The following is a 13,407-nucleotide window of genomic DNA, read 5'->3' on the forward strand; positions in this document are numbered from 1 at the left end:
GCAGCAGCAGCACGGGGGCCAGCTCCGATCTCACTCGCCACCCTGGCTCAACCCACGGCCACAACCCAAATTCAGGTCACCAGGTTCACACGGGGCATCGCGTCCACCGCTTCTGTCTGCGCTGCCCAGCACAAGGTGGTGCACTACTTACGTCGACGGAAGACTTCAAAATGTAAAATTGACCGAAGGTACCCATTGCACAAATATAATTTGGGGGGAGACGGGGGTTGATACCTTCAAAAAATATCCTAAACTTTTTTTTTAACCAAAACACGTGAAAGCATCACCACTTGAAGCATTCGCTTGAATGTGCGTCACCGTCGATTCACTGCTGATTGAAGGCCTCTTGGTCGTGGGGGGCCCTGTTTGACCAAACGCAAGCACGTGCACCTCCCATTAGCGCGGTTGACTACGTACGGTTTCTCAACCGGCTGTACACACATTGCTGGCCGGTGTCAGACACTCGCCACCTACGTGATTAGCCACAGCAGAGCCAACTCGGTGGGTTTGTAGCACAGCGTACTGCGCGCCACCAACACCAAACACCGCCCAACTTAAAGCATTTCAACCACGACCGTTAAAATGCTTGCGGGGTCGGTGGAGGAGGGGGGTAAGAGAGGTTTTAGAATCCACACCGCCACCGCCACGACCACCGTGCGACGTTGAAAATGCACCACGTGCAAAGACCTCGCGCGCGTGTCTATTTTGACTGCTCCCCAAAACCCCGCGGAGGAGCCTCTTGCTCGGCTCAGGCGAAGCGCCTCTCACTCGATACCTTCGCTGGCACTGGGGCAGGACACAAACCCGACACCTCTGTACGAGACGCAGAGCATGCCTCGAACCTCGGCTAAATATAAAAACGCACATCCTCACCCATCACCACCACCGCCTCCATCCCTGCATCACTGTACACAAATACTTAAGATCCTCAAGGGAGCTCAGACATTAAAACGGTGGTCACATTCAGCGATTCGATGGGCATGCGTCACAGGTTAAAGCCGCGCATCCAAAAAAAATCCTCTGTGCCGTACGAATACTTTTCCAACCCCCCAGTTCGCCCGTGTCATGCTCTAATAAAAAAAAATGGGGAAAGGCAAAGTTTTGGCAATTTATCAACAAATGGACCGTCCAGAGAAAATGTCACATCCCTATGGAAGGGTCTCGTCCACCACACGAATCCGACACTTTCTGGTCTCGGCTTGCAACGGGACAAACTGCAGAGGCTGCTGGCTCTTCCTTTCACGACAACGGAGACGCACAACGCTCTTGGGTCACTCAAACCCAGGTCTGGACCTCGGCTCTCTGGGTCAAGCCTAGGAAGCCCTGCTGCACTTAGCCGAGTTCTGGCACCTTTACCCGTCTAGACAAATCTGTTTAATTGCGCATTTGCTCCCAATGTTCTATTTGTACCACTTTAAAGTTCCCCCCCGCCACCCCATTCTAAAAGTTTGTAGCGAGCAGCAAGACTTACCTGGTGCTTACTGTATAATGCGTGCATTTGTTTTCTTGCACGAATGCAATTGCAACGCGTCCTTTAAATCACTTAAAAAGCGCGTTACAAACATGTGGGTCTCCAGTCACCCCCTCCCCCCACCTCATGATAATTTAAAATCTGGCGAAACTACACGGCCAGATTGGAAGGCAGCCTCGCAGCCTCCAACAATTGTCTCGGCTCTGTAGTCGTCTTAAACAGCCAATTAAAATAGCGATTTATATGTGGGAGCAACCATTACAACCAACGCAGGGCAAGGAGGGAAAAAAAGATTTAACTACACTTATTTGACAGACAACTATTACAGGTTTACCATGTTTAGTTGTTTTCTCCTTTTCACAGGTTGAGTCACAAACCGTACCTCTCCATAACAAAGGCTCACCCTCTTAAGCCTCACGTTACCATATGAATAAAAAGTGTGCCGTACTTGGCCCTTCCCCCCTCTCCAACCATTATATAAACGGAGTGGTAGCTCCTGCAATCTCTCATTTACTTGATACAGCTGTCGTGGCTGTGGCGGTTCCACCTGAAGACGGAAGCTTGTGTTGCCTCCGAAACGTCGTGATTTTTATTTTATTTTTATTTTACTTTTATTAATTTTAATGTTTTACCTACGTGACTTTACCGAAAAAACCTAAGAATAAGAATAGGGAACACCATGTTACCAATGACTTTGTTTCAGTTTCATTTATTTGTTATAGCCCTGTGAGCCATTCGGCTCTTGAGTTGGGTGCAACCGCAATAAAAACAAACACGAAAACCTATACCTTTGCTGTACCTGATCCTGGCTAGTCAGGGTTGAGAGAGCAATGCCCACGGGAAAGTGAATTGCACAAAATGTTGACGCTCCATACCCTCCCCCTGCCTCCAGCGCTGGTTTATTTTTAGGCATGCGGAGCCACCATCCAGATCAAGCAGGCCAATCGGCATGGCCAATCTAGTAAAAATAAAAGTTTAAATACGGCCATATAAAAGTGGCTCAAATGATGGCCATCACCTGGGAAAGATAATTTTAGGGGGATTTTGCACGACCAATTAATTGGTGGATCGCTTGACCAAAACAGTTGGAGAAAATCCTGTTCCGGTGTGTCCTGTCGGATGGGCAGGTGATACAATGGCGACGTGCCATCGTACCAGAGTCGGGCTTGGCGTTTCTGCTTTCAGGACGCAGGATTCCTGAACATCTGAAGAGCATTATATAGCACGAGCCTTTTGTCCGTCCAAGGACGGGTGTATTGCAGTAAATATGAAACTTGCAAGCGAAAAGCAGACCGCGACGTGATATGCATTGCATTAATGTGTGTGCAATTTGTAAGGGCGCGGTGACAGACCTATTTCATTTAAAGGTTATACAGTAATATATTGTTCATCACGACGTCCTTTTTACTTTGACGTCTCAACAGCGTTACGGAGATCGCGTGACGTGAGGGTTCTGCCTTTGTAGTGAGGGTTGTAAATTGACCTTGAGGGGGGAGGAGGCGCCTCGCCCCCCCCCCCCCCGTGGAGTGACGTCACCCGCTAATATTATTGGGGCGGGTGTCCATTAGAGGATGTCACCTGTTCATGATTATTAATGAGGGGGCTGGTCGACGTGCAGTGACGTCACACGAAGGACAGACATTCTTGGCTCCGTAGTAAATAATCGGATTCCTCCAACAGAAATATTCCGATTCCGGATGGTGGGGGGGTGCAGAGGGTCACCCATTAGATTTGTTTTTAAAAATGAATAGATCCAGGTTGTCCAGTCTTCCGTGAAGCCCAAAAGAAAGCACCGGGGACCACATAAGTGAAAACCGTTTCTTTAATAAGAGCTTTGTACAGTTGATGGAGGAAGGACAAACATGGGTGTCACTTTTCACATTGTGCGCAACGCCGCTTGGCTTCTTTCGGACCAACGGTAGGGGAGCACGGGGGAGCTTGTAGATTCCAGTAGTTGCACAAATCATGGCAGGACAAAAATTATAAATAAACCACAAATAAATACACTCTGGCTCGATAAGTCAATGGCGAATTAACATTTACAAAAAGCAAAATCCACCCGTTTTCAAATTCACAAACTTTTCAGTGATTCACAGAACAATGTACAGCGACAAGCCACGTTTATGTACAGCAGAAATTGAAATTTTTTTGCACAAGCAAAGCACCAAGTCATTTATTTTTTCACTTTCGTACAAAAAAGTTATCGTCCCTCGTCCAAACCCATTACTTTCAACAAGCACACCACGGGTCAAAGCCACCTCGATTAACCGCCACCAGTGGAGGTTTAAGATGGGCCACGTGGCGTCAGGTTGAGGCTGCCAGCAGGCATCACGTCTTAGAGATCCGTGCAGGTGGATTAATTTAGGTATGCGAAGTGCAGTGGCTTTGCAGACCAACATTACGCAGCTAAAAATGTGTACAATTATCCAGTGGGTAGACACTTTAACGTTAATAATTTTTTGCTGCAGGAGGCTGAAAAAACCTCTAGGTAGAACGACCAAGCCTCCCAACCTGAAGTCGTGAGTCACAACTGACTGCAATTAATGACAGGGTTGACCGTTGCAATGCACACTGGGGGTGTACCAGCCCAAGGCATTTGCAGCTTGCGTGTACAAAACAATGTCATTGAGAAAGGTTCTCCAGTTATAAGATTGTTGCTGCATTCGCACCAGAGAGGAAGGGCAGGGGGGGTGCCACCAGGGACATGCGTGGACATATTAGTGCCAGAACTACGTGCGTTTGGTGAGCAAAAGACAAGCCATTCAATTTACAGCTGAAAAAAAGGGAGGTAACAAGAATTCAGGAGGCTACTGCAAGACAAGGCAGTCTGATAAATACTGTACCACACTAGAATCAACCTCAACGTAAGGTGGGGGGGGGTTGGGAAATGTTATTTTCGTATACTAGCAATAGAAGATGCATTGGCATAGTTAGTTCGTGAGCTTAGGTTGCACCACATGGATTTCATGTCAAATGCAAACCCCACAGGCTGGGAAGCGTCCAGAATGGATTAAAAAGAGGCTCGCAGGCATACGGAGTGAAACGGCCAGTGCCAAAAACGCACAAGGTTCAAAACAATAAAAGCCACAACATGCAGGAGCCACAAGGCCCAAGTGAGAACCTATGCAGGAGTTAAATTCTCTAGCATGGGGTGTGCAGACCTAGTTTGCTGTGGATTGGAACTGCCGTCGTGTGCGATTGGTTTGGGTGGCATTTAAAGTAACCCACCGCGCCTGTGGCCATGGCTCAAATCGTGCACCTTGCATTACAGCCCCTAGAAATGCACCTGCCAGAGCCTTCAAATTGCACAATATTTTGACTGGGAAGAAAAAACTAAATTGGAGGGAAGAGGCAGATTTGTTTTTGTTGCATGAAACTAGTCTATACAGCTTCAATGTTGCAGCCAGCTGGGTGTATAGATATAATTGATAGACAAATTACCCGAATCAAAGTTCCCTTTTCAACAAAGTTATTAAACAAAGGAAAACTTCTTCCCTGCTAGTGCAACATCAAACACATGAACACAAACCACCAGTGCTTTGTCGTCAAGGTTGGAGGTGTGGGGGGTGGGGGGTGGTTGAATTGATACGTCATGTCACTGCCGACAGCCACAGGAGGAGAACGCGTCGCTCTTCACTCATCGTCTTCTGTGCTCACCGCCACCAGCTGGGAATAGAGCAGCGACAATCAGGGTAGCTGCAACGCACACAAACAGGCAAAGGTTGTGGTTCACGGAATTTACGAGCCAATGCCCCGAAAACCCAAATACGAAGACAACCTGCAATTCAATTCCTGTTTCAGCAAAACGCGGTTGGATGGTCTGGATCTAAAGCTTTTGTGACTGCAGGGATTCATATTTTCTTGGTTCTTTCGGTAAAGGTCACGTAGAAGGGAATTTACTGAAAGAACCAAGAATATGGTTGGATGGTCATTACATAATTTCGGTCTGTCTGTTTTAGCGAGTTTGGCTCCGACGGCAGGGAGCCTCACCGGCGGGTAGACGTGGCCCACAGAGGGGGCGAGCGACGCGTTGTGGTCCAGCGCAAAGTCGTCATCCTCGGTCGTCTTTCGATACACGGGGTTGTCAAAGTTCATGCTCTTGGTGTTTCTCAACTTCCAGTTCCGCCAAAGGTAGAAGCCAGCCACGCACACCATGGCCAAGATAGCTGCGGTTGGGTGGGGCAGCATGTACTGTGTTAGGGTAGCATCAGACTTGTTGTTAGACACCAGAGGATGGATGGAACAGAACCCAACAAGGGGTGGACAGAAGAATCTCATTTACACGAATACCACAGCAGGGTGAGAAGGCGTCAAGATAAAGTATGGGGGGGGGGGGGGGGTCAAGAAGACTGCACGATAAAAATAAGTAAAATAAGCTGCTGCTGCATGTGCATGACCAATCAATATATGCCCATGACCTCATCAACCCTGGGGTGTGATTTCAGAAGTAAAGCCAGGTTTGGGAAGCACAATTGTTGGGCCATGCACGTGGAGGTGTTGGTCAGAGATCTATAAGGGGAGCCAGAGTAAATGGAGTTTGTGAAATGCATTTGTGCAGAGCATCAAAAGTCACCACATGTACACGGGTTCTCTGGGTACTCCAAGTTTCTTCGCATTGTGCCAAAACATAGCAACGTTGCAGCAGGATGCTTGTTCACTGCTCAAGAGTAGCAGGGAGGAGGGGAGGGAGGCTGGGGCAGACAGCCACTCACCCAACGGGATGAGAACCCCAACCACCGTGGAGGCAGAGCCGCTCTCCGATTCCGCGTTGGTGGAAATTGACGGAGCTTCCGTCGACAGCCAGGCCTCCAGCCAGCCCCTGTTGCCTGCAGCTACGCAAAGATTAAAATATTCGTAATCAGTGGCAGGGTACGGAGAGATGTTTTAAACAAATATGACATGCGTCATCCTCAGTTATTTTAAATTCATCTTACCAGCCTATGCAACTTAGCCAAAGTTGACCGTGGCAATGTGCAGGCCTCAAAATCATGAGAAAAGGCAAGAGATGGGACAAGTTTAATTATGGAATGGAGTCCGAGATGGCAAACGCAGTGGAAGCACTGGCAAGATGGCAAGTGGAGGAGCCCCCCTTTGACAAGAGCAACCAATGAAATAGGTTGGCCTTCCGCAGCAGCACGGAAAGTTGCAGCCCGACACACAACGCGTGCCTCGACTGCACCTACGTTTTCTAACAGCATTTCCCCTCCCCCCCCCAGCTGGAAAACCACTGGTCCAGTTTCGAACCACCTGGGTACGAGTCAAACTGATGTAAAAAGGTTTCTCGGTTGAAAGCGACTGGCAGTAAATGCTTTAGTGAAAAATATACAAAAATTTCAGGCAATGTGGTGGTGCATGGGCAAGCAGTCAACCCTGCATGTCAAAACAAAGCTGCAATTTGGTTCTCTTAGTTCTAGGATTGCCCCACAAGTCAAAAGCTTAGGCAACAAAATACATTTCCTAGTGCCACTGGCTTGAGCTAGGGGATGGAAAGTCCTCCCTCGTTACCCACCGACTGCTTCTGTGGCATTTCCCTTTTTGAAGCAATTGAAGTAGATTTTTGCCCACCAGTTGCCACCTCGGCACTTTTAGGTGCATAAAATACCTGGCTTCTAGCCAAGGGTGACTTAAACTGGCAAGGGTTTCAAAACTGGCTGTTTTATTGCTGGCATCATGGATGGCAAGCAGTGAATTTGTGGTGGGGGGGTGGTAGGAAAGACAGCTCACTGGGCACTTTGTTGCACCATGGTCAAACAGGCACACTTACAAGTCAAGTTTAAATAATGAGATTTTGAAGTGACACGGAAGATCAATTTTCACACCATTATTGTAATAGCGCTCCAGCGTGTTGGCCATTGTGTGCAAGGAACGTGCTGAGAGCCAATTGGTAGTCAGGCAGCAGAGGTCAGTAGTGGTGTCCGAGGTGCAGTAAAAAAAACTAAGCAGCATCTCTCCACATGCCATTTTGAAAGATAGTCCACGTGAACCTGTGCGTCTTGTTTAATATATGCCACTTTAAGACAAACCCCCCCCCCCCCCCTTCCTCCACGAGGGGCAGTTGTATTTGGAATCTTAGGAGACATGCAAACTCCAAACACAGGCGTCAAGGTCACGATGGAACTCCCGACCTCCTGTACAAACAGGCAAGGGGTAGTCAACACCTTCAAAATGACAATGCCATTAAAAAGGTGGGGGGGGGGGGGGGGAAGGGGTTGTTTACACATGCGATCAAAAAGCAGCAACCTCAAGATAGTCAATTATCAAAAAAAAGCAAGCCATGCTCACTCAGGGAGGGTATGACGGGGGCGGTTGTTTCCATGGCGGGCATGGCAGCCGTACTACCTGGGCCATCGGCGGCACCTGGGATTGGGGCAATCTCGGCGTTGCTGGTGGGTCGCGCTGCAGTGGACACTGCGATGGTGGCTTCGTGTTAATGGGGTGGGGAGGCAGAAAAAATGGTGTCAGCACAAGGGTTATCATGGGGTCCGTTATAAAAAACTACAACCATTTGGTGTACAGCTCTTGGTCAAGCCAGTTGCCAGACAAGGGCCTCATCACATACCATGTCCGTTATTGAGTGTTACATTTAAAGCCACTGGTTAGTGGGGGAGCACAAGTAAAACGGATTGAGCCATTGGCAGTCCAGAGTCCCTCAAGGCAATACGCAACTTGTTTAAGAGCCTTGGCCATCTCCTAGTCAAGCAATACCCAGGCTTAAAAACATGCTTGGCTTTCAAAGCAGGTGCAGGTGAATTGGTCCACGGGACCAGATGGCTGATGATTACCAAATTAAACAATATTTGCACAAGACAAGCATCATTTATATATAGAGTTTCTCTACCCACTACCTTCATTACAAGTGCTTTCACTTTCTTCAAAAACAAAAATACAAGAGATTGTTTACCGGGGCACAAGTGCAGTGAAAGGGGGTTACCGGCGCTGCAGGTTTTTCCGTCGGGGTTGAGATGGGAATTGTCGGCACACGCGCAGGAGAAGAGCGGCAATGCAGCACCGACTTGTGGTGCTGGCAGACAGAGATACTCGCAGCCACTGCCCTCGCAACGATTGGGACCTACCAGGTGCACAGTGGGGTGGTTTTGAAAACATTGGGGAGTTACAAGTGCATAATTCCAGAGCAGCAGTTTCTTATTATACAGTTGCTGCCAACTTCCAATATTGAAAAGATGTCCAATGAATGTACGGCACAGCATGACAATTTTAAACCAACATTACTATACCCTGCAATACAATTTTGCACATTGAAAATGCAGGTAGTACTGCCTGCCCCAAATAGCACATCGTGTAATATATTAATGCATGTACACAGGTGTACCTCACCTGATGCAAAGTACATGGATACCATTAAGTACGGCACAAACCTTAAAATTGAAAGAACAAACCAACCACCAGCCTAACTTTATTGGGGAGGCATATTTTTGCGGGAGACTTTGCCGCAAGCACTGCATTTGAACAATCTTGCAGCAGATAGCAGCCTTGATGTGTCCTTCTGTAGTATCAGCAGTACACAACGATACTACTGAAGATAGTGATGATCAGGCAATAGACACCTGATCTTTTAAACTCTGCACATCTGAAAATACCAGATAAAAACACCCTTCGATGGCAATTTACAGAAATGACCTGGGGCAGATTTGCTGAAGATGCTGTGAACTGCTGCAGTCGTAATCTACTCTGTGGAAGTCGCTGGACTCCAGGGGAGTTGTTTCCCCCCCCCCCACAACTAAAACGTAATGTGCATTATAACCGGAACACCCTGAAGTTGTTTGAATACACGATATAAAAACACGATTTGTTCCTGAGTAGTGCAAGTGTTATTTTTAATTGCTTATGCCTGAAAAGTATAGAAAATGGCTATTATTCCCCACAACCTTTGCAAACGAAATACAAAAGCACACGTGCTCATTGAAAATAGGCAAATGTCAAAATATTACCGTCTTGGTCACAAACGCAAAGTTTGTGGGGAATAGCCATTTTCTCTACTTTGGAGGCATAAGGAATTAGAAAAACACCCAGGGACGAAACAAGTTTTGTTAGCGGTAAACAGGAAAGTGCAAACAGGAGTTCACACTTTTTTGGTAATGAAAATGATCTACCCAAACAAGATCTCAGGTGTACCTTACTGCCAACTGAAAGTCCTGACTCCCAATTGCAGAAATTGGGTCGCCATCATTACAATCTCAGATCTGGAAAAGCTGGCAAACAGTGGACCAATGCTAACATACAAAAATAAAAACGCCCCATTACAAGACTGAAAACATCAAAATCACACCTCCTGGCTATGGTTCCACCAGCATCCCTTTCAGGAGCAACGTCACAGTACATCGGAACAGTAGGCCAATGCACAACATCTGGTCTGTAGAATGGCAAACTAAACAAACAAAGCCATGGTACCTAAACAACCTAAACTATAGACCGACCGTGAAGTAAACTGTAGTCCGTGCTCCTTTAGGAAGAAAAGCAAAACTACACGAGCTCCTGGAGCCCTCATTGTAGCGAGCAAACATTGTCACTTAGCTCCTAAACGGATTGCTGATACACAATATGATGGTGTATTATCGCTCACTGGCAGATCAATTGCATACCACTGCACGAGTTGGGGGAAGCACTGGTTTAGACAATGAAGTCAACATTTAAAGTCAAAACAAAAAAAAATCGGACCAAGACTTTTAGGAGGAGCTTTAAATAACTGATAACACTGGCAGCTGTTCAATGTTACGAAACAAGCCGTTGGCACCGGCCTGTTCTCGCCAGCTGTTTCTCAGTGCTCAACGGTGGTGTTAGACGCAAGCAGCATTAGCAGTAATTGACCGTGCTTAAAAACAAGCATATGGCGGTCCTGTTCAACAGGAGCAGGCGATGGATGGGAAGCAAGGAGTTACTAATACCGTGGACAATTTTCTCTCAAATTATTCAAATTAGCGGCAGTGTGATAGCACGAGATGAAATCGGCATTGTAATTAGAGGACAAGTATGTGGAAGCAGGCAGAGCTACCCCTGATATGCCTTCAAAACGAGTGCCAATGCATGCACTAGCAGAGCAGCACATTCCCATACACCCTGCCTCACATGCAATGTTCACCAGTGATCAATATGTTTTTAATTCGGCGCCAACCAACCATGTAGAACCCAATTGAACCCCTTAAATACCAACTCCTCCAGATCTCTTGCAAGGCAGCACAAGTATTTCATATTTTTGAAAATTCAGATGGAAGCAATACCACAGATTCCTTCAAGCGACCTCCCAAGTAAAGGGGAATCACTTTGCACACCCACCCTGCAAAAGGCATTTCAACCAGTCTCACCTCACAAGAGGGAATTAAAGCCAACGTTAAGCGTATTACCAAATGTAAGTGTTTGCTTGACGCACTCATTATTGGCGATTCAGTAGATACTCATTTCATTTGAGAGCCTTATTTAAAAACAATTCACAAGGCAGCCAAAGACCAGAATTTGAACCCATGGAACTCCGTAGTGCCAACCCACTTGAACCGAGCCACTTCACCTGGAACACTATACGAGCCAGGTCCAAATCGGTGTTAAAAAATAAAAATCGGTTAAAACGAGGGTGGGCAGCACAGCACAGGCGTGACGTGGGTGGTGGTGTGGCTACCGCTGGGCTGCACGAGGGGGTGCACCACCACGATGTCCTGAGGGCTGTGGAGGTTCTCCGCGAGCGCACGGCGGCCGCCACCCGTGAACTTGTTCATGCTGAAGATGGCCTCTTCTTCACCATCCGTCCAGTACACCTTGTCCTGGACGGACAGAGCAGCACAGCAGCAGACGGTGGTGGGTGGGGGCGACAGAATCGTGATGCAGGTCGTCTTTGGTAACCAATTACCTCGCGTTCACTCCGCGAACAGAACAAATTAAACAACTTGTTCCAATCTAGCCGAGGGGCCCACCCACGGTAGGCTCAAAGCAAGGCATGCGATGATAAAATTGAAACGCAAATTTTTACAGTCACTGGTACAAAGCGGCACAATTGTAAACTGTTCAAATCGTAGCGGGCAGACGCTAAATAGTTGAACAAATTAGCAATTATAAAACCATGAATCGTGAAAGTGTACATCTGTAAAGTGGTGCATTTCATCCATTAGATTTCCAATGCACCACTGTATGCAAAGTAGGCTATAAAAAACCAGGAGGGTAAAAAGGCCAATTTCTGCATGTCTGATGTACAGATTCAACCATGCGGTGAGCGAGAGGGTGACAGAGATGGCTCTCACCTCGAATACGGCGATTGAGAACGGGTGCAGGAGATCATTGTAGGACGCGAGCACCGTAACACGGTCCTGCCCAGACGTGTCGACGCTTGAGAGTGTGTGCAGCTTCGAGTCCACCCAGTAGAGACGACGATTCGCCAAGTCTGCACAAAAGCAGTAATAATACTGATAGGAACCGCCTGGTTACACCAGCCCACAGGGGATTATTGTGTCTGGCCGTCGTGCAGGGTCGGGCTGGTCACCCCGTGGTGCCCTGATAAAACTCAACGTTTAACCTACTCACGTCGGCTTGTGCTCGCCCTCAGGGTCGGGCATATTTGCGGAATACACCACGCCGCCGTTGACCGAGCAACCCAACGTCCTACCAGCTCCCTCCGCAGGAATGTGTCATTTAAGCAAACGGTTGCCTCACCCCCCTTTAGGTAATGCCAAACCACCACAGTTATGGTTTGATCTACAGCAAATGTTTGTTGTTACATGGCAAATCTAATTATAGCCAGTTTCCCAGCGCGTTTGCAGAGACCCGGAGAAACAGAATGCATCAGGGAGGTGCAGGTGAAGAGTGCAGAATTTTTTTTTATAATTTAAGTATTTTAGTAATTTCAAAAGCAGCTTGTTAAAAAACGTTCCAAAAAGAAAACCACTTTCCCACCCAAAAAACACACACAACTTAGAACTGTAAGAAAAGGGCAAAATCTCTTCCCTCGCAAACAAAAATGCCCAAAACATCAACCTGTGCTCATGGACCCCCCCTGGGGGTGTACACGAGTGCACGGGTGAAAGAGCGCGCAAATCACACCCAGAGCGATCCCGTTTGGCCACTGGATGTTGTGGGTGACGATCGCGTGCCGGTTGGCGCCGTTCATCCCGGCCTTCTCAATCTTTGCCGGCTCGCCCCAGTCCGACCAGTAAAGCCATCTAAACATGGGACAGGCGGCATAAAAAGCAACGGTTAACAGGATGCCGAATTTTATGCATCCAGGTGTCTTATGGGTCTGCCGTGATCCTCACCCAGAGCTCCAATGCCGGTGTTTAACTAAAAGCGGCGTTTCTCGTGGAGAGTTGATGGATCAAACCACTTGGGGTATTATAATTATACATTTTACTTAAAATCCATGAATTCAGATGAACATTTTATATGCCGTACACTACAAGGCAGACAGTAAATGTTGTTTTAAACAATATGGCCAAGGCCCAATGAAAAAAATAAATCGGCTTAAAAAAAAAAAAAGTTAATCTGCCATGGTCGTTCCAAAGAAAAATGGGTGGAAACTCAGAATGCCTGATGGTCACGAAAGTATGGAAACAGTTAAAGGGGGCAAAAATCGCAGGAATAAAATGCCACGTAGAAAAACAAGTGGGGAGGCAGCAAGGGAGGGCTGACCCAGCGATGGGGTCCACCGCAATAGCACGTGGCTCCTGCAGGCCGCTGTCAAACAACTTGCGCCGCCGCCCATCCATGGTGGCCACCGACAAGGTCTTGAAGCCAGAGTCGGACCAGTAGAGAGTGTTGTGGATCCAGTCCACCGCCATGCCCTCCACAAAGCTCAAGCCTTGCGCAATCACCACCGCGTGGTTCTTTGAGTCGCTGGCCTTGCCGATCACGGCGCTGCACGCGGGCAAAACGATTGAAAGAACCAAGGTCACGTGATCACGATGATCGTTACGAAAATTACATTGACAAATCGTTGGTAC

General features: G+C 47.6%; 1 protein-coding gene across 2 annotated transcripts in view; it reads right to left on the bottom strand.

Moving 5' to 3' along the window:
• Positions 1-3,279: 3,279 nt before the first annotated feature.
• Positions 3,280-13,407, bottom strand: part of LOC144733346 (low-density lipoprotein receptor-like) — a 42,971-nt gene continuing 32,843 nt past the window's right edge. The window contains exons 14-22 of one of the 2 annotated variants that reach the window (XM_078615198.1): positions 13,097-13,321; positions 12,512-12,630; positions 11,716-11,855; positions 11,100-11,241; positions 8,403-8,540; positions 7,754-7,891; positions 6,184-6,303; positions 5,462-5,637; positions 3,280-5,137 (exon numbers count right to left, since the gene is read on the bottom strand). In XM_078615198.1, the coding sequence (XP_078471324.1) occupies positions 5,105-5,137; positions 5,462-5,637; positions 6,184-6,303; positions 7,754-7,891; positions 8,403-8,540; positions 11,100-11,241; positions 11,716-11,855; positions 12,512-12,630; positions 13,097-13,321 (1,231 nt within the window). In that variant the 3' untranslated portion in view covers positions 3,280-5,104. Of the gene's footprint in view, positions 5,168-5,461; positions 5,638-6,183; positions 6,304-7,753; positions 7,892-8,402; positions 8,541-11,099; positions 11,242-11,715; positions 11,856-12,511; positions 12,631-13,096; positions 13,322-13,407 lie in introns of both variants that reach the window. The other variant, XM_078615199.1, reaches the window with a different exon arrangement.

This window comes from Lampetra planeri, chromosome 46 (genome assembly GCF_965212315.1).
Source record: "Lampetra planeri chromosome 46, kcLamPlan1.2.h2, whole genome shotgun sequence".
In the NCBI taxonomy this organism is placed as follows: domain Eukaryota; kingdom Metazoa; phylum Chordata; class Hyperoartia; order Petromyzontiformes; family Petromyzontidae; genus Lampetra; species Lampetra planeri.